The sequence below is a fragment of the Echiichthys vipera genome, assembly GCF_963691815.1.
Source record: "Echiichthys vipera genome assembly, chromosome: 15".
NCBI lineage: Eukaryota > Metazoa > Chordata > Actinopteri > Perciformes > Trachinidae > Echiichthys > Echiichthys vipera.
Window position 1 is genome coordinate 5,521,942 of NC_139840.1, and position 26,983 is coordinate 5,548,924.

Genomic DNA, 26,983 nt, shown 5'->3' on the forward strand with positions numbered 1-26,983 from the left:
AAACCTTCCTTTCTTCGGGCTGAGCGTCCGCACTCCCGATGAAATACGAGCGCAGTCAAGACAGGCGCAGCGGCGCGCCGACACTTCCGCTCTGACCTGTCAAAATAAAACAAGAAGCTACCGTAGACCGTAGCATGAAGTAGGCAGATATAAATGCACCCTCAACCCTATGTCCCCTCAACCCTATGTTCCCTCAACCCTATGTTCCTTAAGTCCTATGTTCCCTCAGCCCTATGTTCCCTTAACCCTATGTTCCCTCAACCCTATGTTCCCTCAGCCCTATGTCCCCTCAACCCTATGTTCCCTCAGCCCTATGTCCCCTCAACCCTATGTTCCCTCAGCCCTATGTTCCCTCAACCCTATGTTCCCCCAACCCTATGTTCCTTAAGCCCTATGTTCCCTTAACCCTATGTTCCCTCAACCATATGTTCCCTCAGCCCTATGTTCATTCAACCCTATGTACCCTCGACCCTATGTTCCCTCATACCTATATACCCTCAACCCTATGTTCCCTCAAACCTATGTTCCCTCAACCCTATGTTCCCTCAGCCCTTTGTTCCCTCAGCCCTATGTTCTCTCAATCCTATGTTCCCTCAGCCCTATGTTCCCTAAGCCCTATATTCCCTCAACCCTTTGTTCCCTAAGCCCTATGGTTCCTCAACCCTATGTTACCGCAGCCCTATGTTCCCTCAACCCTATGTTCCCTCAACCTTATGTCCCAGCAACCCTATTTTCCCTCAACCCTATGTTCCCTCAGCCCTATGTCCCCTCACCCTATGTTCCCTAAGCCCTGTGTCCCCTTAACCCTATGTCCCCTCAACCATATGTTCCCTCAGCCCTATGTCCCCTCAGCCCTATGTCCCCTCAACCCTATGTCCACTCAGCCCTATGTTCCCTCAACCCTATGTTCCTTCAGCCCTATGTCCCCTCAACCCTATGCTCCCTCAACCCTATGTTCCTTAAGTCCTATGTTCCCTCAGCCCTATGTTCCCTCAACCCTATGTTCCCTCAACCCTATGTTCCCTCAACCCTATGTCCCCTCAACCCTATGTTCCCTCAGCCCTATGTTCCTTAAGTCCTATGTTCCCTCAGCCCTATGTCCCCTCAACCCTATGTTCCCTCAGCCCTATGTCCCCTCAACCCTATGTCCCCTAAGCCCTATGTTCCCTCAGCCCTATGTTCCCTCAACCCTATGTTCCCTCAGCCCTATGTCCCCTCAACCCTATGTTCCCTAAGCCCTGTGTTCCCTCCCCTCAACCCTATGTTCCCTAAGCCCTATGTTCCCTCAACCCTATGTCCCCTCAACCCCATGTACCCTCAACCCTATGTCCCTTAAGCCCTGTGTTCCCTCAACCCTATGTCCCATCAGCCCCATGTCCCCTCAACCCTATGTTCCCTCAGCCCTATGTTCCCCTATCCCTATATACCCTAAACCCTATGTACCCTCGACCCTATGTTCCCTCAGACCTATATACCCTCAGTCCTATGGTCCCTCAACCTTATGCTGAGCCCTATGTCCCCTCACCCTATGTTCCCTAAGCCCTGTGTTCCCTCAACCCTATGTTCCCTCAACCTTATGTTCCCTGAGCCCTATGTTCCATCAGATTATTACAAGAATTAAGAATTCCACGTGTTTTACAGATGAAAAAAAGTAGGTTATAAAAATGAGGGAACATAGGGCCTGATTGTGATGAGGAGGGGGGGGGGGGTCATAGAAATGAGGGAACATCATTGGCTCCAGAGATAATCAGTCTAAAAGAGAAAATAATCTAATAGACTAATAACAAAAAAGAATTAAAGGTCCTCCATAATGGCAGCAGGCCTAATGTGGAATCAGCTGCAGCCATTGATAGAAAAATGTCTCTGTTCAAAACTGGACTTTGTAGGAGATGCATAAAAAAACAACAACAACTAGACTTTGTTTTCCTGTAATCTTGACTGTTTTATTTTGAAAGGTTAAATGCTTGACATCCGCTAGCTTTGGTCATTGTGGTGTAACTTGACGCAGGGAAACGCGGTAATAAGCCTTTAACGCCGCTGCTGTCAAGTTAAAGTTAAAGTTGACACTTTCCCAGAGTTCCCCGCCGGTGGCTGCGTGAGCCCGGGCACCACATGAGCGGAGCCGTGTGACCGCAGCCTGTTGGACGGGCTCAGGAGCCAGCTGGCACCCGGGGGGGAACCAGGAATTTCTCTCCCTGCGCAACCAACGCTACACACAGAAGCGCATCAAGGCTCCGCGCGACAAACCGGGGGGGGGACCGGAAACAGGTCCAGTTAGTCAGGAAATAAAAGCTCTAATTATCTTTTTTTATGGGAAGAGGGTTTCAAATCTACATAATCAACAAACTCTAAACATTCAGAACACGTTGCATCATTATGAGGAGTTTTAGTTAAAGAATTAGCCTGTGCTAAAAAAAAAAGGACATTTTTGGTTCAAATCCCACTCATCACAGTCTCATGAGAATCTAAATTAGTGTGTGTGTGTGTGCGTGCGTGTGTGTGTGTGTGCGTGTGTGTGTGTGCGTGTGTGAGTGTGTGTGTGCGTGCGTGCGTGTGTGCGCGTGTGTTTGCGTATGTGTGTGTTCGCGTGTGCGTGTGTGTGCGTGTGTGTGTGTGCGTGTGTGCGTGCGTGCGTGCGTGTGTGTGTGCGCGTGTGTGTGTGTGTGTGGAGCTAATGCATGGATTTAAGAGCAGAGTTGTCGTACATGAATGTTATTTTGACACACATCTGGGTGTGTGAGTGTGTGTGTGCGCGTGTGTGCGTGTGTGAGTGTGTGTGCGTGTGTGTGTGTCTGTGGAGCTAATGCATGGACTTAAGAGCAGAGTTGTCAAAGAAATCTATTCGTACATGAATGTTATTTCGACACACATCTGGGTGTGTGAGTGTGTGTGTGTGTGTGTGTGTGTGTGTGGAGCTAATGCATGGACATAAGAGCAGAGTTGTCAAAGAAATCTATTCGTACATGAATGTTATTTTGACACACATCTGTGGGGATCTGTTCTTGACGCTGGTGAACAATCTGTGGAGTTACAATAGTGACATCAGGTGTGTTTAGGCAGGTGACCAGGTTTGGGGATTGATTCCACGTCTTTGTCTGTTCCTGTCCCTGCCATCCAGTTGAGCTTTATTATTTCAGGCACAACAAAACAATCGGCACAGTTAATGACTTATAATGAATCTATTGTGTTCAGAAAAATGGGTTAGCAGTGAAAGTGGCGCTGGGGTTGTTTAATTATTGTGAACAGGTTCAGTCTGTCATGTTACATTTGTCTAACAGGCCAGCTGATACACAGACATGCATTTCAATCCTGAATGGTTACTTTCTTATTCATTGAGTGCACTTGTATGACAATCGAGAAAAAGGGAAAAAACAAACAGTATTTAAGCACACACACACGCACACACACACACACGCACGCACACACACACACACACAAATAAATAATGTATTCATTTAATTTTTTTTTACTGTACTCTAGTGCACCGTTGTGACGAAAAGAGAGCTGAGCCGGAGGGCAAAGCTCTCGATCTACCGGTCAATCTTCGTTCCTACCCTCACCTATGGTCATGAAAGCTGGGTCATGACCGAAAGAACGAGGTCACGGGTACAAGCGGCCGAAATGTGTTTTCACAGGAGGGTGGCTGGAGTCTCCCTTAGAGATAGGGTGAGAAGTTCAGCATCCGTGAGGAACTCGGAGTAGAGCCGCTGCTCCTTTGCGTTGAAAGGAGCCAGTTGAGGTGGTTCAGGATCATCTGGTAAGGATGCCCCCTGGGCGCCTCCCTAGGGAGGTGTTCCAGGCACGTCCAGCTGGGAGGAGTCCTCGGGGAAGACCCAGGACCAGGTGGAGAGATCTCCACACTGGCCTGGGAACGCCTCAGGATCCCCCAGTTAGAGCTGGTTAATGTGGCCCGGGAAAGGGAAGTTTGGGGTCCCCTGCTAAAGCTGCTGCCCCCACGACCCGACCCCGGATAAGAGGCTGAAGATGAGATGAGATGTTAAAGATGCAACAAGAAAAAAAATATTTACTGTAATTTTTTACTGAAAGCAAGATATATATATTAAAAAGAACATACGTTGGAATTATATCTCCATAATAAAGGCTAAACCCACGTAATAATCACATTAGTTTGTAAAATTTCTTTTTAATGCACTCCCTAGGGAGGCGTCCAGGGTTCATCCTTAGATGCCCGAACCACCTCAACTGGCTCCTTTCAACGCTAAGGAGCAGCGGCTTTACTCCGAGTTCCTCATCTTTAACATTTTTATACCAAATCTTCACAAAATATCAGAACATTTCATGTGAAATTCTCACAAATATGCTTTTGTGCTTGTTTTCCGCGCTGCCCCCCAAACGAACTCCACTTCCCACGATGCATTTCGAGGGGGCGTCGTCCGAGGCTCATGGCCGCGCGCACGCTGGATAGCGAGCGTGAAGTGAAGTGTAAATAACTCCTCGGTAACGCTCCAGTTCGGACCCGGTCTGCAGGCGTCTCGGTCGGACACCATGGCCTCGGAGGACGACGGCGCGCTGCTCTTCCTCATCCTCCAGCACCTGAAGGTGAACGGCTACACGAAGGCCGCCAGAGTGCTGCAGAAACACGTTGTTCAGGTGAGAAGTTCGGCTCTGGTTCGGCCCCTTTTCGCAGCCTAATCCAGTGTATTCAGTGCGGAGTGGACCTCACTTGGTTCAGCTCGTTCAGTTGTGTTATTTCCGGTCGTTCTGGTGGTTTTGCTACCGTTTATTTGGCTCACACGCGGGGCTGGCGTGTTATATAAGGACCTACATTAAATATAAATGTTTTTTTTATGTGCCTTTGCTCCAGTGTGACACTCAATTGTAGGTCAGCTTCTGCTTTTTTTAATTTTATTTTTTAATAAACTTTATTTAACAGTTACACAAAAATATCACACACAACAAATCAGGCGTGCATAACATTGACAATTGATAATGCATTGAAAAAAGTGAATAAATCAGGGTATTAAAAAAAAACTTCTGTATAATCTGCTTCTTTTTTCATGTATGCATGAGTGAGTGACTGAGTGAGTGAGTGCTTGTGTTAAAGCACATGGCTCCTTGTTCAGGCCTCCTGGAGAAAAAGAACATTATGTTACAGGAGCTGCATGGCTGTAAAAACAGCCCTGCCTCCAGGCCTCCTGCTGCAAACAGACCCCCCCATTCAACCCCCTCCCCATTCAACCCCCTCCCCTACCTTTACATTTCTGGGATATTTAGTGCAAAAAGTTGCTGATTTTTATTGAAATACCCTTGAACCGTGATGATTCTTGGTCAATCGACAAGTTGATGGACATTAAATCAATTGGCAGCTATTTGAACTTTAATTGATTCATCGCTCGTGTCATTGTTCAAGCAGAAATGCCCTTCATTGGCTTGTCGCAGTTCAAACAGTGTGGATTTTGTGCCACTTTCCTGTTTTTATTGTCGTGCAACCTGAATATCTTTGGATTTTGGTCGAACACCCAACTCTATGAAATGGTGATGACCTTTTCTCACTGTTTTCTGGTGTTATAGTCCAAAAAAACAGTAATTGATTGATTATAACAACTTTAAAATGTCACGATTGCTTAGTCACGATGCAACCAAACGCACTGGTGCTGTACAGTTAAGGTCTAGTTATTCACCTTTCCTTCACCATATTCTATAAACTGACGCTGGATAATGGTTAAATGGCCAAACCTATGTGTGAAGTCACTGTTGTTGGTGTTGCACCTCCATGCACAAAGATTACAAATGTGTTCTTTCGTCTTGCTGTTGGGGAAACCTGGACCTGGGTCAGTCTTAAGTCTCAGGTTTCAGGCTGGTTCGGTAAAAATACCACTGCAGAGAGAACAGCAGTGTTCTTCACCAAACCTCCTCCAAATTCAAAATCTAACGTCACCTTTGGAGGAAGTTTATCCCACAGACGCCATATTGTTTTAATAATGCGAGCAACATTCCCCTTCCACGCTCTCACATCCTGGCTGCATGGATTCATTTCCGGGAGCTTGTGGCATCAAAGTGGAAGCGTTCCTCGACCACAGGAAATTAGCTTTTTGTCTTTCAACTCAAGAATATTGTCCAGCCACTTAACCGTAGGATGCAACGTTCAGGGACTGGAGCAAAAGTGTACAGATTTGGAGAACGTTAAAAACTTTTAAAAGCACTTTCCAGGCTTCTGTATTTATTCTGTGTGTGATATGTGTGTTTCCGCGTAGGTGGAGACACCAGAAGTGAGCTCCAACCTCCAGGATATCTACACAGGCTGGATGAAGTAAGTCAAACATGTCACACGTGGCAGGAAGTGTGCACGGTTATTTCGCTTTAAAACGTATAATCACTACGGTTGCAAACTTGCCGGAAACTTTCCATGGGAAGTTAGGCTTGGGAATTTTGGAAATATTCCAAATTGACATTGACATTAATTAGTTTGGGGGCGGCAGTAGCTCAGTCCATAGGTGACTTGGCTGGGAACCGTAGGGTCGCTGTAGGGTCGCCCCAAACCCCCAACTGCTCGGGGCGCCGGTCACTGGCAGCCCCCTCGCTGTAACATTTCTCCTTAATTGCATGTATATAGGTCCTGTCTGTGCATGTGTGTGTATTTCGGGCCTGTGTGTGTAACATGATTAATAATAAGAGTGAAAAAATTCAATTTCCCTGTTGCGGGATAAATAAAGTAATTCTTCTTCTTCTAATACCGTACATTGAATATATTTACCCCATAATATCATCAAAACTTACTTCACTTCATGTAGTCCACGGTTCAATGTGTGGCCTCAACAGTCTTGTGCCCTGGGCTCAAAAAGGTGGACTCAGTAGTCCAGGGTTCTAGAAATCATGGGAATCAAACTGGAATTTACTCAATTGTAGGTTGGTATTGACATGCACATAGCTGGAGGGGGCGTGGCCTTAACACGCCTGCAGTAAGCAGTGTGCTATGTGCATGGGATCCAGGAGTAGCCTAGATATTCTAACAAGGGCGCACTCACTCTGTCCTTCTGCACCGGGCCAAAACAGGTTTTTCGGGTAAAGCCTAGTGCGTTTGACCAGTGTGAGTGCACCCGCTCCACGCATAACTGCAGCCAGCTGGCCGTGGGCTTTTGTATAGCGTGTTTGCACATGTACAAACACGAGCGTGCACACGTGTACGAGCACGAGGCCTACGACGGTTCTGAGGTCATTTATGTGCGCCTGTTCGGACATAGAAAATAGAACGACGGACCATGCGCGGACATTTAACAACAACAACGGCGGTGAAAGGTTCACGTTGGTGTGATGCGGAGGTGGAGTGTTTACTGCAGATTTGGTCGATGAAAATATTCAAAAACAGTCGACAAGACGCACAAAAACTCTGAGGTCTGTGGAAAGATTTGTAAACAAAGAGACGCATTGCTATGACGTCATCAATGCGTGTGACGTGTTACGGCGTGATGACGTATAGACAGCAAGAAGCATTTGCGTGAGGCCCAGGCAGTGTGAGTACAAACGGGCTGGCCAGCGGGGGGAGAGGGAGGGGGGACAAGTACCCTAAAGCCCGGGGCGCGGTGCGGAAGGACAGTGTTAGTGCGCCCTAAAAGTTGTCCTCCATAAGATTTTAGTCTATTTAATTGTCTGTTCATTTCCTACCTATCACAGAGTGAGTTGAAACAATGGTGATTTATCATATGACCCACTAGAGAAAGCAGGTGTCTTTTTGCTTTGTATTTGTGTGGAAACATTTCCTCCTCAGACGTAAATGCACCGCCATGTTAGTGACGCTGTTAACGTCAGTCATCAGCTGTTGGTCTGACCAGGTGGAGCTCGTCACTGAAGCGCATGCTGCGTTCCATTGTAATTGGAAATGGGGAACTTTCCAAATAACCATAGTGACTGCAAAAGTGACAAGATGGAGGGCAATGGTCATCTGCAGTTACATCTTACTGCCAAAGGGGCCGCTAGAAAGAACATATCTCAATTCTTAAGGATTCAAACTTTAATATTGCACTTGTGTGAATAAATGTCAAAAGAAAATTAAGATACATAGATAAGTCAGTTATTATTCCCACTGGGGGACATGCTGTCATTAAAATGAAATGAAAACATGAAAAGTGAGAAACAAAACACAATACAAACTCTAGAATAATAAACAATAAACTAGGGTTTAATAAATGATTTGTGTAGAGACTGAACAGAAAGTAGGAACCTCCTCTGAATATACACTGGATAATGACTGTGCCCAGTACTTCCCTGTAGAAGTGCGATTATAGCAAGTATACAGTTAGGTGGCAGATTTGATGGTTCAAACTGATCTTAATCCAAATGCAGAGTATAAAGTCTATTTGCTATAAAGTTTCTTAGCTCTTAATGGTTTTTATTTCATGCACAACGATGCAGTTATCTCTTACTCCTGTGTTTTCCTTTTTCCTTGAATTTGATGACCTTACTTTTTGGTTTCAAGGTCACTCCGCAGGTAGCACAGTCCAAAGACACACACACACATCTTTGGTGGACTCAAGATTCCAAACTGTCTCTACAGTCAGGATGTCACTGTGCGTGAGAGTGTGTGTGTGTGTGTCTCCCTGTGAATGACCCTGGCCCTCTGCCCGGTGCATTCTGGGATACAAATCCCTGCTGCCCTCAAAAGGATTAAACAGACAGCGGATGAATGATTAGACGAATGACATCAGCCTGTGTCTGTGAATTTTCCACTAAAATCATACAAATCAAAGCCAGTAAATTAATATATGATTTATTGATCTGAATTTCAGATGATCCTGGTTATTACTCCCCTTTTCCAACACTTGTTTGCAGAAAAATACTTTATTAGACGTGATGTGTCCCTGAGATACCAGGGTTAAAGTGGTGCTTGACTCTGTTGTAAAAGTGAACTATGAAACACTTCCATCCACATTTGTGCAATTTGTTTTCCGGATGAGCTAATTCTTCCTCCTGCTCATCAGTCCCATGCAAACACATTCCCCCTGTATTCTGGTTGTTAACACATTTCAGACTTCCTCATAGACATCTGTAGTTCTTGGCTGCTCGACACGATTTGGTCCCCAGTCAGATTTCTGCACTAGAAATGTCAGGAAACGCTTTGGACTCGTCTTCACAAGTCAGGAATTCATTTCCTCCAAAACAGGTTACACGAGCTGCCAGAAACTCCCAAACGCATTTAGGATGGATGAATGCTACAAGACTTGAGCTGTTACCCAAATCCATACGACATACTTATCCTACACCGGATGTCCTACACACTAAACCTCACTGTTTTAGCAGTTAGTAAAAAAGAAGTTTAACTTCATCAAGAGATCAGGACCTCGTTAAGATTGATTACTTTATTTTTGATAAGTTATGTTTGATTACTTGATCTTTCCAAGATCTTTCTGAAACCGTTTTGCGGTCGTCCACTGTTAAACTGTCATTTCTTACAGCTATGAACAGTTCCTTTATTTCCTTTGTGCATTGTGTTAAGTGAAATATACAGTATTCAGTAGGTTTGAGTATAATTTATTAGTTACATTCCCAGTGTAAACATATAGTAGTAGTAAATAAGGCGCTTCTTACAAGAATTAAAATAAGATGAAGTGTAGCGTATAAGCTGTCAAGAAGAAGAAGAAGAAGAAGAATTACTTTATTTATCCCGCACGGGGAAATTGAATTTTTTCACTCTTATTATTAATCATGTTACACACACACAGGCCCGAAACACACACACACATGCACAAACAGGGCCTATACATGCAATTAAGGAGAGATGTTAGAGCGAGGGGGCTGCCAGTGACCAGCGCCCCGAGCAGTTGGGGGTTCGGTACCTTGCTCAACAGCACCTCGGCAGTTCCCAGGAGATGAACTGGCACCTCTCCAGCCACCAGTCCACGCTCCAAACATGGTCCACACGGGGACTTGAACCAGCAACCCGACTGTTCCCAGCCAAGTCACCTATAGACTGAGCTACTGCCGCCCCAAGTGCAAAACATAAGTGTCAGATATAAAAATAACAGTGAATCTAGTGGTCAGAACAATAGCAGCAGCATCAAAAGTCCAGTGAGGGTGCAGTGGTCAGATGTGAGTGATGTGTGGGGTAACATGATAATACTTCACATAATTAGTGGCTGTAGTGACCAGTAGGTAAATGTTGCACGTGCCCTGTGATGGCACCGTACCAGTCTGTGAGTTCAGCAGTCAGACAGGTTCAGGGAAGGAGCCGGTTTCCAGTCTATTTGTGTCGGTCGATCTGAAATGCCTGCCTGATGGTGGAACTTGAACAGGTGGCTTCCAGGGTCTGTACCATCTCTAATGATGTGTTTAGTCCTCTTCAGACATCGAGGGCTGTGAAGGTCTTGTAGCTCTGTGCCTACAACATCCTGTGCAGTTCTGACGACACTCTGGAGGGCTGTTTTGTCCGCTTTGATGCAGCGGCTGTAACAAGCTGTCCAGTTAGGATGCTCTCTGTGGGGCATAGAAGTTGCTGAGTAGCTTTTGGGAGCGTAAAATCATCCCATGGTCTTTTTCGGCACTTACATACATCAAATAAGCCGTCAAGACAGTTTTTTTGTGTATGAACTAGTAACGGAGAAATCCGGGACAGTCGCTAACAGCCGGACGTGGCTAACAGTGATTAGCTCGGGGCAGCACGGTGATGGCATTAAACCATCTTTTTTAACCACTAATACTGCTCAAAACAACACCAAACCTCTGCAGCAGCATGAGAAGAGTCCTTACACATAAAACAAAGTACTGTACCAGACTGTTCAGTGTTTATGTGTGGAAACGAGGTGTGTCCCTCTGAGTTGCCGTAAGGCAGAAGTTTGTCCACGTCCAGCAATGCAGCTAGTAGTTTTAATGCCTTCACCTTGCTGCCCTGAGCTAATCACTGTTAGCCACGTCCGGCTGTTAGCGACTGTCCCAAATTTTTCCGATAATAGTTAATTCACAGATAAAACTGTCTTGTTGGCTTATTTGATGTATGTAATGGCCGAAAAGGACCATGGGACTATTTTACGCGGGAATTACACTTCAAGGTTTTGTGGTGCCTTTTCCACGACTACTGCTGCTGAGGTGTTGTGGTCTTTTTTTGGTATTAAAGACCAGCTTGCTTAGAATTAGTGTCAAGTCAGGCTTTGGATTGATCCTAGGAGATATGGCTTTCACACTTTTCCGTCTCTTTAAATCAACTGAGGTGTTTTCAAAATGAGCCAGAAATAAGAGTGTGATTGTGTTTGTGTGTGTGTGTGTGTCTGTCTGTCTGTGTCTGTGTCTGTGTCTTTCATAGGCTGTGTTCTCTAGCTCAGCATGCCAAGCAGGAGACAGAAGAAGACTCCTCTACTCTAAAGAAGAATGGCATCAAACCAGAACCTGCCACCAGTGAAGAAGACGTCGAAGACTCTAAACTCTCCAACAAGACAGAGGAAAATAATGTGGACGCTAAAACTCCACCTGGTGTGTGTTCTGTGTCTGTTTGCGTGTTCTTGTGGCGTATTTCTTGAGCATGTGTGTCATAATTACTTACATCATTTCTAACCATTACCCATAAACTATTATATGGATTTTGTGCCGCTGCCTCAGAGCCCAGGACAGATGATGTTGAGTCATCCGCTCCAGAGCTCCCCTGTGAGGAGAGAGATGCTGAGACGGTCTCTGAGCAGCTGCTGCATCCTGCAGGTGCAAGCGCAACGACAAACGGGGACAGGGAAGAAGGAGAGGAGGAGGAAACAAAACCAGAGCAAGAGGTGAGCAGAGGGATGAAAGACCAGATGTTTAAGATAATGGGTCAGATTTAGTTAGTACAGCTGTCACGTCAATGTGTTATATACATATTTAAGCAACTTTTAGGTAAATAAAAGTATTTGATCAGATGCATAATAATAATAATAATAAGAATAGGAGAGGAGGAACCAAAAGAAGAAGGAGGTTTTGGTTAATGGACTCAAGGCGCTTTCACACTACTTGTCACATTCACCCGTTCACACAGACATTCACACTGATGGCAGCGACATACCATCTAATCTAGCCATTCACACCACATTCACACACCCATGCGCGACACGGGGAGCAGTTCTGGGTTCAGTGTCTTGCTCAAGGACACTTCGACATGTGGACCGTGGGAGCTGGGGATCGAACAGCCGATCTCTCGAACGGAGGACGACCCACTCTACCACAGCCGCCCGAAACGGAGCCAAAACATCCTTTGCACAGCAGTACACTATAGCTGGCTAAAGTAAAAGTGATTATTTTCTTGATGTGGAAGAGCAAGCGACACATTTTGCGTCTGCTTCCTCACGTCACAGATTTCTACGATAGAGTACAAATGTAATCCAAAGACACGCAGGTGGAATGATATTACAAATATTTCCAGAATATCTGTTTTTGGTGACCTAAAATGCCACACGCGTGTGGGCGAAAGGCCAAAAAGCTAAGTTTCCAAAAACAAACCAACCCACAATACACTATATCATCTAATGATGGATAAACAATGACGGGAGAACTGAAAAAGAAGTGGAATGAAGCTGCCAGTCTTGAATATTGGTTCAGCAGCAGGAAACCACCACAATAACACACACACACACACACACACACACACACACACACACACACACACACACACACACACACACACACACACACACACACACACACACACACACACACACACACACACACACACACACATAGCTGTTGTCCAGTCACTGTAATAATGTGCTGATAGATGGACAGTAGCAATGTTGTTCTACGCCTCTGAAATACACACAGACTTATTTTTTGGTGTGTGAGAGACTCTCTGTTCTTTTCTCTCGGTCCAGTGATGCAGCAGATGATGCTGTTTGGACAGAAACTATGTGTGTGTGTGTGTGTGTGTGTGCGTGTGTGTGTGTGACAGAATTATAATCTTCTGAGACAAATTGTGTGGCTGGTGTGTCAGTCAGCGTGTGAATGGCTCTTTGCGGTTCTGTCTACAAAACCCTGATTGCTTTGTGTCCGCCCGCAGCAGAGCAGTCTCTCTCTACAGCCAGTACAGCACCACAACACTGCACTTTACTTGAAACGGAACAAAGATGTCTCTACTGAGCAGAATCGAATTAAAAGCAGACTTTTAGTTTTTTAGTTTTGTTCTCCAGCTGCTCCAAGAGAAGATTTATACAATCTGCTGTGTGCTGGCTGACATTGGCCTCTACCATGAAAACAGACGCTGTAGTTTGACACAATCACACTAACACTTCCCTGCTGCTGTAAATATTTCATGATGGCGACAAAGTGCCCAGCTTTTGTTGAAAACCCCCAAAAATGTGTTTGAATATAGTTCTTAAGGTAAGTGATCGGTTCCTTGCCGCCACGAGGGAAAATTAAAGGGGTTAATGAGGGAACGTGTTTTTACGTGTGTACTTGTATTTATTTGGACAGCGAGCATCTGAACATCACGTCCATAGACGGATTACCGCATGGGCAAAGTGGGCGGGTGCCCAGGGCCCTAGAGCCAATAGACCTTGTTTTTTTTAAAACAAACTATGATAATAGAATCATTTGAAAGTTTTAGAAATTATAAGATGAAATCACTAATGTGTAACGACGTACATACGTCAAACATACAGTGCCATTTTAAAATGGAGAAGCGGGAACCAAGTGGATCAGCTAACAGAAAACAAAGGAAAGAAGAAGAAGCCAGAAACGCCGCTTTGGTGCAGCAAATTCCATCCATCTCAACATTTTTCAGCAGAAGAGTGAGGCAAGATGATGGTGCTATCATATCATCGAACATAGTAAACTGTAATTATTGCATATTTCTAAGATTTAAAGCAGAACATCACATGTAGCCTTTCAAACGCAAGTGACGGATATAAATAAAAACATGGCGTCTGACAAAAGTTCAGCTCGAATCGCTTGATGAATCACAAGGAAGGACACTCAAATAGAAAACGATACAATCAAACTTGCTTGCTTGAGGACACTTTGGGTGCATTCTTAAAATAGATTTCCCTCCACGAGGATTCAAACCCCCTCCGAGTAATTCATGCGATCACTCGGTTACTGGTGCCCATCCCAACCCCCAGGCAGGACAAGAAAGTACTGGGCGACCAAATGTCTTTTTTATGAGATTTGTTGACGATAAGAAAACCCCTTCAGTATCATCGACCTTCTCCTTTAAAATCCCACAGCAGGGAGCAGTAAAGAGATGCTCAAATGTCTTTAATTTGGCGTTTTTTCAAACCTAACCTGTCCTAACTGCCTTCTTGTACATATTTTGCAGTCAGTTCCTGTCGAAGAGTCTAATGAGGCAGAACATTCCAGCTCCGACTCCTCAGACTCCGAGGATAAGGTCGAACCTACTCAGGTCGAGCCCAGACAAGCTGCCTCCGATCAGGCTGGGGATCAGATCGTAGCCCCTGATCCAGCCGTGACCTCCGAGGAGAGCAGCGAGGAGCACAAAGAGGTCGACGATGAGCTGCAGCAGGTCAGTGACTCGAGGCCGAATTCAAACTATGTGACTGCATAAGATTCTCCCTTCAACAGCTAACCATGAAATCAACTATTTACTTTAAAGTGCTGCCAGGATTTTCATATCTCTGTTTTTGGCAGTTCATTTCGACTTAAATCTACCTTCATGTCCAGGGAGCTGTTTGATCCGATTTGATCTGCTCTCCATGCCCAAAATGTATTTTTCAAACCCTCGTACTTGAGATATCACTCCAACTTCTCTGCGAACTTGCTCCATTTTAATGTATTTATCATTCGTAACTTTCCCCTAACAGCTTCCCGTACATTATATATCTTCTTCTCACTCCACCAAACTGTTACAGAAATGTGTAGAAGTGTTCATAAGCTCTAACCACAAGTCATAAGAACAGGAGTGTTTGCTGCCCTCAGCTCACCCCGCACACATCTGAAACTTATTTAGCAGAGAGCTGTGACTGGCTGCGGTGCATTGTTTGTGCTGTTTAGCTTCCAGAAGGAGACGGTGCATGCAGTTTCTCTTTGCCGAGTCAGCAGCTTTTTCAGAATATTCTGGCATGTGGAGGTTTGGGATTATGTTCAGATTGCTGTTAATGAATGTGAACAATACATCACTTGTGTTTCGCAAGACGCTGAGTTCCTACACGCTGCTATGAATATGAGTGATTCAGGGCGCACTCACACTGTCCTTCCGTACCGCGCCCCTGGCTTTAGGGTACCTGTCCCCCCTCCCTCTCCCCCCGCTTGCCAGCCCGTTTGTACTCACACTGCCTGGGCCTCGGCCAATGCTTCTTGCTGTCCATACGTCATCACGCCGTAACACGTCACACGCATTGATTGTTTACAAATCTTTCGATAGACCTCGGAGTTTTTGTGCGTCTTGTCGACTGTTTTTGAATATTTTCATCGACCAAATCTGTAGTGAACACTCCACCTCCGCATCACACCAACGTGAACCTTTCGCCGCCATTGTTGTTGTTGTAAATGTCCGCGCATGGTCCCCCCTATGTCCGAACAGACGCACATAAATTACGTCGTAGGCCTTGTGCTTGAACATGTGCAAACGTGCTCTACAAAAGCCCACCTCTCTCAGACGGGCCATGGACGGCCAGCTGGCCGCAGTTATGCATGGAGCGGTTGCACTCACACTGGTCAAACACACTAGGCTTTAGCTGAAAAACCTGTTTTGGCCCGGTCCGGAAGGACAGTGTGAGTGCGCCCTTATAGACCTTTTTAATGGAATTCCATTGCTAGGCAACAGCTTTGGTCCTTGGTTACTTCCTGTCACATTCACCGGAACAGGAAATAAATGAGGACTGTTATGGGATGTTTATGTTTACATCTTTGAAAGGTCGATAGGATACAATTGTCTGTTCAAAATATTAACCGTCAGTGCTGAAAAAAAAAAGAGTCTCATTGAGTTTGGAGAGTCCTAACTCCCCTAGTTTCTCTGTGTATCTTTAAAGAATAGTTCTTTTTATTTATGTTGTTTGGGCCAGCCTTCTCTTCTGTGCTAATACAACAGCAGACACTGTGTTAATTGGTCGGATCTGGAGCATCATTAAAAGGAAGTGAGCCAGGTCAACACAGCAGACAGGCTCTTAACAAAACAGGTCAGACAGAGTCATTTGGTTTACAGTGAAATAATTAGAATCCAAACTCAGTCGACAGACCGACTCTCCGGCACAACTTTCTCAACTTTCAACTTTATTTTATTTATACGGCACTTTTCATCCTCACAGAAAATAAAAGTACAAAAAAACTAAACAAAACAGAACAGGAACAAAGGAACACCATGGAAACCCAAACCTCCAAACCCCCAAAAATATACACACAGAGATACACACAAAGACATACACACCAACCCACACACGGACATACACTAGCTGTCACTGAGAATAGGAGGAGGAGATAATTTTGACCTTCCACACATGTGGTCGACGTGTGCACACGATTTCCCTTTGCACTGGAAGTTTATCACCTTCATTTCAGGTGTGCTAGAAGCTTAGATCCATCTTAGATAACGTAAACGCTGGCTAGTTCAAACGTGCCTCACTGACCGACCCCTCGATGTCGCCGCGTTTTTCCAAGACAAGTCAAACGTTATCAAAACTACGAAAGCCCCAAGTTTTTGCGAACTGAAGTAATAACGTGTTGCCTAATTTGTTGAAACAGTCGTTTGTTGCATCCAGCCTAACCCTGTCTTCTCTGCACTCTGCTTTCCTTCCCCAGGAGACAGAAGCAGTCACAGATGAAACGTCTACGGCTGTCAATCAAACTGAGGCCTCAGAAGACGATGAAGGCGACAGTGCAGAGGTGCATTTGGTTGATAGTTATGTTTTTGTTAATATTCAGATGGAAATTGCGTATTCTTTTTGGTCCTTTCTTTCCCCGAAACCTTAGGTCATTTATACGACTTCTTTATCATCATCATCCTCGCAGTGATTTCAAAGTGTTGGTGTCCTCGTGGCGTGTTCGTCACGTGTCTCTGCGTCTTCTTTTCGGGCTCATGGCCACGCCATTTAAATAAACCGCAAATCACTGCAACTCTTTGGTTGGTCAAAATGACCAGACAGAACCCAATATGTGTCATTAATGGAATAAAGAAATTCAGTTGAGCAAAGAAAGAAAATAAAGCAAAACTGAAGCAAGTAATGCAGAGAGAACTCTTCCTGTCAGCCTGTTGGACTCTTGTTGACCTGTTGACCTCTTGCAGAAGCCCAGCCAGGCCGAGCCCACCGCATCAGACCTGACGGCTCAGGAGACCAATGACCAGCCGGCAGAGAGTGAAGCCCCTCCCCCTGCAGGTATGAACCACCAATAAGTGGATATCCAGGCTTTACATGTTATGTATGGCATCTTTCCCGTCTCTTTCTCACTGCATTGACAAGAATCACAAGCTGTTGTGAAGAAACTGCTCGGAGGGCTTTTCTTTTTACGGCCGCTGCAGCAGACTTCAAAGCTGCTGAGGAAAGACCACAATATTTGGCATTTATAACAGAAATCTAAACAGGAAGGATGCTTACTAATCAGACCGTATCAGGTTTGTTTCCACCTGGTGTTACCTGTTGTTGCACACACAACAATGAGGATTTAAATTTTTTAGGCAAGCAACCAACAACTACTTTGATTATCATTTAATCTGCATCATCATGGGCTCCTAGAGTGCACTCTAGCACACGTTTTGGCTCCTAGACACTTTAGCACATGTTTTGGCCCCCATAAGGGCACTTTAGCAGGCATTTTGCCCCCGTGATGGCACTTTAGCACATGTTTTGGCTCCTAGAGGACACTTTAGCACACATTTTGACACCCATGAGGGCACTTTAGCACATGTTTTGGCCCCCATGAGGGCACTTTAGCACATGTTTTGGCCCCATTAGGGCACTATAGCACGTGTTTTGGCACCCATGAGGGCACCGTAGCACAAATTTTGGCTTCCAAGCGGGAACTTTAATGTGCGTTATGGCTCCCAGGAGGCACTTTAACCTGCGTTTTGGCTCCGAGGAGGCCTTTTAGCCCAAGATTTTTAACAATTGGGCCGAGAAGGGGGGTGGGGGTAGGCCGGCGGTCGAAAGACAATGAGGTAGAAAGGTAATATAGCTTGTCCTGATGACCAGTGGCATATCAATTCAAATTAGATCTGGTACATGCGTCAGCAAGGTATCCATATAGGCAAATTTGGGAAACATGTTATGGTAGAAGTTGCAGGAAAAGAGACGAAAAAGTGTGTCTTTTATATCTATCAGTTCAAAGACAACTGATCAAACGTTGGAAAAAGAACGTTAAAACCCAAACCTCCTGCATTGCCATAGAGACACTCAAAGCAAAGATCGCAAAGAACGTCAGATAATATAGAGAGCTGTCTCAAGGACCAAGGAGGACCTGATCTGCTCAGGTGCCAGGGTAATAAAACAACCTTCTCTGCAGTCTTTTGGAGACACTCAACACACAATCACAGACAAATTCTACAACAACTGATTACACTAAGATGCCCGATCCTATTTTCCTCCCGCAGTCAGCATGCAGAAAGTTTTATTTGTCCAGGTTTTGATTTTGTATTGTTCGTGAGATTTCCCCCTTCAGCCCAAATCTAATGGAGGTGAATTAAATATGTACTATTAACAACATATAAAATGTTCAGTTCAGCATATCTGTACAGAAATTACGTCCTCAGAGAAGTCACTATGAACATGTTTGTACTGGATGTGGAGAGCTTACTATGACAGCTGTTGACCGTGCGGACGTAAGTGAGAAAACATTTGCGTTCCTGAAATGCAGTCAGTCCCAAAGTGTCATTTCATGTTAAACTCGACATATTTTTTATGAAGCAGGGAGAATAAATCTGCCGTATTGCCTTTTTTTATTGGCAGCACTTTGGCTCTTGCTGTTTAAGTGCAGAACTTTTGGCTCTTTTCATTTGATCCAGGGGGGAAAAAGGGGGACTAGAAAAGGTTTTATCTTGATGCACTTGGACCCGTAAAGAGTTTGAAGGATCGCTGCCAAATCCGGGAGAAACGACTGGCAGCTCTGCTCAGACGAGTTTTCCACGACGTCAGTCACTTGTTCCACTTCTCAAAGGGGTTTGTTAAGCTTGTCAGAGCCTGTTAATCAAACTAGAACGACGACCAGTCTGGTAAATGAGGAGATTGTGTTCCAGATGACTGTAATTCTCAAAGTGTTTGAAAATAATGCATGACTTTGGCGCAGAAACTAAGGTTGAAGAGAATAGTTTTTGCTCTCAGCAGACGCTTTGAATCATACTTAAATAGTCTTTAAATTAGAATTTCAGAATTGAAAGTCCTATAAAGTTTGAGGTGACGCCTGCTGTGGTTGCTGGTCTTGCTCAGGAAGGTAACAGGATTAGAGAAGTATGCGAAACATACAGGTGATGCTAAGCTAAAGACAACGGGTCGAAGCGTTCAGAGAAGACACAACGCCTTCTGTTATTATTGTCAGTCACAGAATCTGCATAATAATGTTTGCAGTGCAGAGCTGCAGCTGCCGATGTGTGACTCGGAGCAGACGAGCAGACTTTGAATGTAGTGACTGCTAATCTGGAGTTGACAGATTTAAAGGCCGGTTTATGTGGATCCACTGTAACGTGTGTTAATGTGGAGGATTAATTATAGCCTAGTCTGTGTGTGGAACAATAAGGCTGTTCTGGTCTTTCTCACACGCAATGTCCTATAAATTAAAATGTGTTTTTTTTGTTATTTTTATCACAGTTTTATATCATGTAAAACATAATAGTGGCACACAGCTCACTGTTTTGCAGATATCAAGTCAAGAGATCTTTATTGTCCCTGGAGGACAATTTGTGGTGCAGCCACAAAAAATTAAAACAGAAAACAATACACCAAAAAAACAGAAAAAACAACAACATGGGTGACATGGGAACGACACGGGAAAACCATTAACATCAATTCAACAACAAACAAACTAACAAAGTGCAACAGTGTCTCACTGGATAAAAACTGGATAAAATGAAGGAGTTAAAGTGACCACAGTGGTATTAATTGTTAAGAAGGCCAATAGCCAGTGGAACCCATATGGAGATGTAAGAAAAAAATCCCAAGTGTGAAGTTGATTTCAAACTTAAAGCTCAGCCCTGATGTGCATGTTTTTCTGTGGGGGGTAAAAAAGTGTTACATTTCTGTCAAGTCTTAAAAACCCATACATTTAACTTCAGAAAGTGTGCAGCAGCCCTGTAAAGTGTAACCGATAACACTACTAATCGCTGCATTGCAATTATAGCCGGAACAGAGGCCCCATTAATTATTTCCACTTGTTGCCACGGCAAATCCAAAATGTCTGCTGTGAGAAAAAAGTCCTCTGAGTCTGAGAGCAGCAAAGAAGTGAGCGTGCTCTGATGTCATCAAGTAGACCTGGGCTCAAAGAAATCCATTTTCAAACCGATCTTTGTTTAAATGATTCAATTTTGATTCATTCATTCATTTATCTTCAACCGCTTATCCCGGGGTCGAGGTCACGGGGGGGCTGGAGCCGATCCCAGCTGATATCGGGCGTGAGGCGGGGTACACCCTGGATAGGACGCCAGTCTATCACAGGGCACATAGAGACGAACAGAGACAGACAACCATTCACACCTACGGGTGATTTAGAGTCATCAATGAACCGAACACCTGCACGTCTTTGGACTGTGGGAGGAAACCGGAGAACCCGCAGACACGGGGAGAACATGCAAACTCCACACAGAAAGGTCCAGGCGAACCTGGAACCTTCTCGCTGTGAGGCGACAGTGCTAACCACTACACCACCGTGTAGCATCAATTTTGATTCGTTAAAGGAAAGGATGTTTTCTTGGTATGCTGTGCATTGTTATATATTAGGTTAGAGGGTTGCTTTTACAATTTACAGCGTACGTTCTGAGAATCTCTTTCATATCCAAGCAACTTTGGTTTTACAACTCAAAAAGAGCTTATTGAACTGGAAATCCAATGAAAGCTTTTTTATCTTTTATTAGATCCTGTTTCTGAAAACCCGAATGAGGAAGAGGAAGAAAAGAAAGAGGAGAAATCCAAGGTAACCAAAACTATTTTATTCAAAGGACTGTTGTTGTGGGGTGGCTGCAGACTACATTTTGATAGGTTAGTCTGCATAGTCTTGTTAGAAGATGGATAAATAATTAATGAATACATGCGTTATTGTCATGGTTGTAATAACAACAATAATAATAATTAATAAATAAAGTTATTTACCGTGTGTTCACTCAGGAGACAGAGGGCAGTGACCTCACATCCCCACTGGAGGCTGAGGACCAGACAAAGACGTCAACAAACCCCAGCAGCGCCACTGGTAACAGTTATTATTCATAATCGATACACATCACAACTCTTCTGTAGTACACCATGCATTAATCCGACCCAAAACAAACTCCACACATTTATACATGCTGTTTGTTTTCAGGAACAGAAAGAAAAATAATGTGTTATTTTGTTTTGTTGTTGCAGGAGAGCAAGTAGACCCAGAAGTCTCCATCACCCTCAACATGGAAGTCAGCGACAGCGACACCACAGAGCGAGAAACCAGCCAGCTGCTCCCTGAGGAGGCTGCAGAGGCCTGCGAAGATACCGAAACTCCCAAGAAGAAGAACAAGAAGAAGAAGGGCAAAAAGGAGGAAGAGGCGCCGATTGGGGATACACTGAACACAGACGCAGCCACCTTAGATACATCCAGTGATACTGCCGTTTCCACCAAGACAGCCAAGAAGAAAAAGAGAGACAAAAAGAGAGCAGATGAGGTGGCAGAGGAGGAGGTGGAGAAGGTGGAGCAGCAGCAGGAGGAGGTGGAGAAGGTGGAGGAGGAGGTGGAGCAGGTGGAGGAGAAGCAGCAGCAGCAGGAGGGCGACATTTGTCAGGCTACTTCTTTACAGAAGAAGAAGAAGAAGAAGGCTAAGAAAAGGAAAAGGGAGCAAGATGAAGTGGAGGAGACGGATGAGGGAACTCCTGTTACTCCTCCCAAAATAAAGAAAACTACAAAGAAAAAGGAAAGCGGTGTGGTGGAGGAGCAGAGTGGGGCAGCAGAAGTGGAGGAGGAGGAGAAGGAGGAGAGTCCGACAGAGGAGAAAAAGAAGAAGAAGAAGAGGAAAAAGAAGGCCGCACAAGACAAAGAGGAGGTGCAGTCTGATGAAAGACCAGCAGGGGGCGATGAAGACACAGAAAAGGAGCTGGAGGCCACAGGTCAGAGTCAGAAAATAAGATCTGAAAGCGAATTGGCTTTGAACCATTAAGCATCAGCACTCTTTGATTAAAGTACTACACTTCAGTACAATTTTGATTTACTTTAGGGATGCACGAGGCCTGGGCTTTTGGCCGAGGCCCATCCAATACCTGTGTTTAATGAAGACGCTGTGTGCCTCACTGGGGACGTGACCGGGTTCTTTCTGACATTTAGCTTTCACACACATCAGCTGACTTAAACACTGCTTTCCTATCTTTGTAAAACAAAATCTAACATGTTAATACATGGATATACATTTCCTCAGATTGTACTCACTTGTAGAATGTTGTCACAAGACATCATTTTGGTTGTTTATAGCACAGTGACGCCTAATTTAATGCAATAATCAGTATACTGTGCTTTATACAAATATGTAATCAACACAGCTGAAAGGGGTTGAAAAAGCTTCATAACGCACTTTAAAATGCTTGAAACGTGCTTGAATTTGACTTTGGAAATGGAGTCAGATTAATATATATAAAAAAATGTAATTTAATAGATAGGCCCTGTTTTCACTTATACCTGGTTTGGCTATTTAAGTCAGTATCGGCCCAATATCAGTGACTTTATACCTCTACTCCACTACATTTCAGAGCAAAGTATTGTACTTTTGTTTACCAGATTGAGTGGGTGGGTGGGTTGGTTCTAGTATGTAGTCAAAACCACCTCCACCAATCCACCTCGGGGCGCCCCAGTAGCTCAACTCGTGAGGGCGCACCTTATTTGAATCACTGGGGCCATTCTGCTGCCTAATGACAGTCGCTACTTTTACTTAAACACAATATCTTAATACTTCTTCCTTTACTGCCTCTGGTGTTGTTGTAATCAAGAGATATCTACACTTTTCTTTTTCCCAACTCCTTCTTAGACCTAGACTCCTCACAGCTCTCCTCGGCCAAAAAGAAAACTCGTCTCAGGAAGAAATTAAGCCTGAAGAAGAGATTGAGGCTCCACAAGAAAGAGGAGGAGAAGAAGAAGAAGAAGCTCACTAGCAAAAAGAAGTCTGTGGTTTTTCTTTGGCATCTTTATAAAATCACACGATGTACACTGTTATTTATACTTTGTCAGCTGTTATAAGCATAAGAAATGTGTATTGTGTATTCAGCAGAAGCTTACAGTAATAAAAGGGAAATTAAAGAATGCATGGATCTGTTATGCATTGTAAAACAATTAAATTATGAATTCATTATACAATAATTGTAAACACGCACAATGCACGTCTTACAAGGATAATAAGACTTTTTTTTATAACATTTCTCTTTTTTTTTTTGCAGACAAAAACAGATCCAAGAGGCAGCAGAGGACACGCCTCGACAGAAAGCAGCCAAACGAGCTCAGCCTGATCCCGCCCAGGAGGACGACAATACACCAAAGAAGAAGAAGAAGAAGATGAAAATGAACACGGAACAAGACGAGAATTCCTCAAAGGAAAACCAACCACCAAAGACGAAGAAAAAGAAGCAATCGGTGAAGGAGGAGGATCAAAGCGGCGTGGTGGCCGCTGAGCCTCCTGAAGTCGATTCGTCTCCGCCTTCAAAGGAAGGCAAGAAGAAGAAAAAGAAGAAGACTAAGGCCGGAGAGGATGAGGAGACAACAGAGGTCTCAACTCCCATCCCTCTGAACCAAGATGTACCTGCAAAGAAAAAGAGTAAGGGCGCACTCGCACTGTCCATCCGTATCGTGCCCAAGCACGTTTCACGACTAAAGTCTAGTTCCTTTGACCGGTGTGAGTGCAACCGTACCGCGTTGCCGGCCACGGGCCGTTAGGGAGAGGTGGGCTTTTGTAAAGTTTGAACATGTACGACCATGAGGCCTACGGCGGTTCTGACATCATTTTATGTGCGCCTGTTCGGACATAGAAAAAAAGATGGACCATGCGCGGACATTTAAAACGGTGGCGGCCAAAGGTTCACGTTGGTGTGATGCGGAGGTGGAGTGTTTACTGCAGATTTGGTCGGATGACAATATTCAAAAACAGTCGACAAGATGCCCAAAAACTCTGAGGTCTATGGAAAGATTTGAGTGAGTAAGGTAGCCAGCCTACCTCCGTGTAGCGTGCACTCCATGCCGTTTATTGATGAGAGAAGACACGGGCACGCTCGCAGGAATCTGGTGCACAAGCACTTGATCGGAGGGAGCGAATGACTGCAGTGGTCGAGGGGGAGGGGCGTGAGAGTTGTAAACCTTGTAAATTTGAGTCACCTCGATCTACCAGACTTGCCATCTGCGGCTTTATTAAGTGTAATTTAAAATGATGAAGTACCAAACTAAGCTACAGCAAACGAGTGATTCTGGATGTATACATTAAACCGACTTGCCTTTCTTGTAGATGACACAATAACTTGAGTGTGCTGACGTTCCTGTCTTGTTTGCAGAGAAGAACAGGTTAAAGGAGAAACCGCTGGAGACGGAACCGGCTGCAGACGAACAAACTCCTTCTCCGGTAAGAATTACATCCGACTCTCAGTAGGAGTACTTGCGCGTGTGTGTACGTGTGTGCAGTAGGTCCATTTGGACATAGAAGTGTCGGAGCATTTTCGAAATTCAACTACAGATTTCCTCACACAATCATCAAGCATTTTTACATTTATTTTATCTGACTTAATAAAATGGTTCTCTTTCTAATCTCTCCAGAAAAAGAAATCCCCCAAAAAGAAGATCATCTCTGATTAAATGTGGGTAAGCTGAAGGTTCTTGCCTCATGATCATGAGGTTTGAAATCACACTCTGCAACTTCTAAAGCACAATAACGTCTTCTGTGACTATGATCTATGATTGAAAAGCATTTATTACTCTCAGGTAGTCACGGTTTACACGTAAAAAAAATAAAAATAATACCGTATAATGAATAAACCCATTGTAAACATCACAGATATAAATCAAATAAAAAGCACACCACATGCATGTTATGTCCTCTTCATTCCAACGTAAGCATAAAGATGCATTTATTTAGCTGGATGACAAATGAGGGTTGTCTGTTTCTCCCCAGTGCATCCTCTCCTCAGACGTCAGTGGAGAAGGATTGTGACTCGGACCTGAAATAAGACAATCAGCATCATGTCAGTGCCTTTACTCCTGATGAGGAACATCCACGTCTTCAGTCATGTTTCACCGTCTTGTGCTCTAAAACTGTGAAAACAACACAGCTTACGTAAACATGCAGTTGGTACATGATTTAACTTGAAATCCCTACAGCAGGTTGTGGTTTTATTTTGAAGGGCAGAGCTGCTCTGGAGGAAAGGGGAATCGGTCTAAATATAATTTTCAGTTCCTATAGGTGCTTCCTAGAATCCGACCAACACTGGATTTATGGAGCGAGTACTGACAGATATTAGGGGGGGGATAAAACAATCTGACACAATGATAATGGCCAGTTGTAATTTGTTTTAAGCGTAAACGAGCTTGATTCAGATGTTTTAGATTATAAAGAGTTTTGACCAAGATGCATACTCGACGTGCTACTCTTTAAGACCTGCCTGTTTGAAGTGAAAGCTCCGCTCATTCAAGTTTAACTCAACTAATCGGTCGTTTTTAGGGCTGGTTATCTTTTGAAATGGTCTCATACTTGTGCAAATACTACAATAAGTATTTGTCAAAAGTAATATTATTATTGTTATTCGACAGTAGGAGCCAAACTTTAGTGTAATTAAGGGTTTGATTTACATAAAAAAGGAATTAAAGAGGTTTACAAATGGGGCTCAAATGAATTTGTGATTAATCTGTTGATTGATTTTTCAACTGTTCAAAAATCAAAAAATGAAAAAGCCTGATAAAGCCCGTTGTTATTCCCCAGAGCCCAAGTATTCAGTTTAATGTGAAGTAAAACTGAGAACCAATCCTCAAAAGTTTGGAAGTTTTGCTTGTTAAATTTCTTTATGCAATGAATTTTCTTGCAATACATGAATTGTTTCAGCTCTAATGATGAATCCCAGCATATATTCTATACCAGTGTACTTCTGCGACTCTGCCTCTGAGAAATATTTGTATTAAAGCTGCAATTTGCATCTCATCCAAAGTGATAATAAAAATTCTGAAGGGGAACTTTCATGGTTAAAGGGGCGTCCTGTGTCGGGTTACTGTTGAGGTGAGCTTTAAGGGAACAAGCTGTGAAACGGGATCATTTCAACAATGTCAGGTTAGAGCAATACAGGTTTGGGAATAGTGTTGAGTGTTAATGAACTGATGGTGTTAAATGTTTTCCATGTTGTTTGAACTTAGACGTAAATAATGTAGTTAGTTCTGTTTTGAGGTAGAAATTCATGTTAAGATCTGTTTTTACTTTTGACTTATTTACTTTACTTCTGTCAGTCATGAAGCTGTGAAATTCAGTTTTTTACTTGGAAATGGTTTTTGTTTACAGAGTCCTGTCGTTTACACACTGTTTTCTTATTAATCCCATAAACTATTTACTATGCATCTGATGAAATCCTGTTTCTTGGGAGTCATTTAAACAAGTTTCCGTGCTTTTTTTGTTGCTGTTTTGAGGACCAGCTTGTTTGAAAGACAATAAAACTTGTAACAGTTTAAACGTAGTAGCAGTGATTTTTGCTAGTTGACCTTTTGCACACGACACGTTCACGTTGTATGGGAAATACCAGTTTCTGACCTGTAGATAATGTTCATGTCAATATCTATATATATATATATATATATATACGTGCCTGAAAATCGATCAAATGCACGTGATGAACCCTAAATTTAAAGTTCCATTGTGTTTAGTATTTTTAGCCAGTAACCTTCAGTTGTCTGACTTTGTGAGGGCTCATAAGATAAACATTTATTAACTTACATGTTGACTTTTGTGGTATTTTTATGG

General features: G+C 43.9%; 1 protein-coding gene across 2 annotated transcripts; it reads left to right on the forward strand.

Annotated features, from left to right (window-relative positions):
• The first annotated feature begins 4,484 nt into the window (after window positions 1-4,484).
• LOC310957659 (uncharacterized protein) lies at window positions 4,485-26,647 on the forward strand. Of its 2 annotated transcripts, none has more exons than XM_083928332.1 (15): window positions 4,485-4,611; window positions 6,216-6,271; window positions 11,252-11,418; window positions 11,545-11,708; window positions 14,222-14,425; window positions 16,657-16,740; window positions 17,141-17,231; window positions 20,912-20,970; window positions 21,162-21,243; window positions 21,399-22,127; window positions 23,036-23,168; window positions 23,442-23,815; window positions 24,543-24,610; window positions 24,802-24,846; window positions 25,157-26,647. In XM_083928332.1, the coding sequence occupies exons 1-14, from the start codon at window positions 4,507-4,509 to the stop codon at window positions 24,838-24,840; spliced, it is 2,355 nt and encodes a 784-aa protein (XP_083784458.1). In that variant the 5' UTR covers window positions 4,485-4,506; the 3' UTR covers window positions 24,841-24,846; window positions 25,157-26,647. The 2 variants fall into 2 exon arrangements, with proteins under 2 accessions (XP_083784458.1, XP_083784459.1); XM_083928333.1 differs by having other exon boundaries at window positions 24,802-24,842.
• The last annotated feature ends 336 nt before the right edge of the window (window positions 26,648-26,983 follow it).

Bases quoted from the DNA above. Each gene is read 5' to 3' on its own strand.
- LOC310957659 (XM_083928332.1), top strand. From the start codon at position 4,507: ATGGCCTCGGAGGACGACGGCGCGCTGCTCTTCCTCATCCTCCAGCAC. The intron at 11,419-11,544 runs GTGTGTGTTCTG...CCGCTGCCTCAG, and splicing joins GGACGCTAAAACTCCACCTG to AGCCCAGGACAGATGATGTT. The intron at 23,816-24,542 runs GTAAGGGCGCAC...TCTTGTTTGCAG, and splicing joins TGTACCTGCAAAGAAAAAGA to AGAAGAACAGGTTAAAGGAG.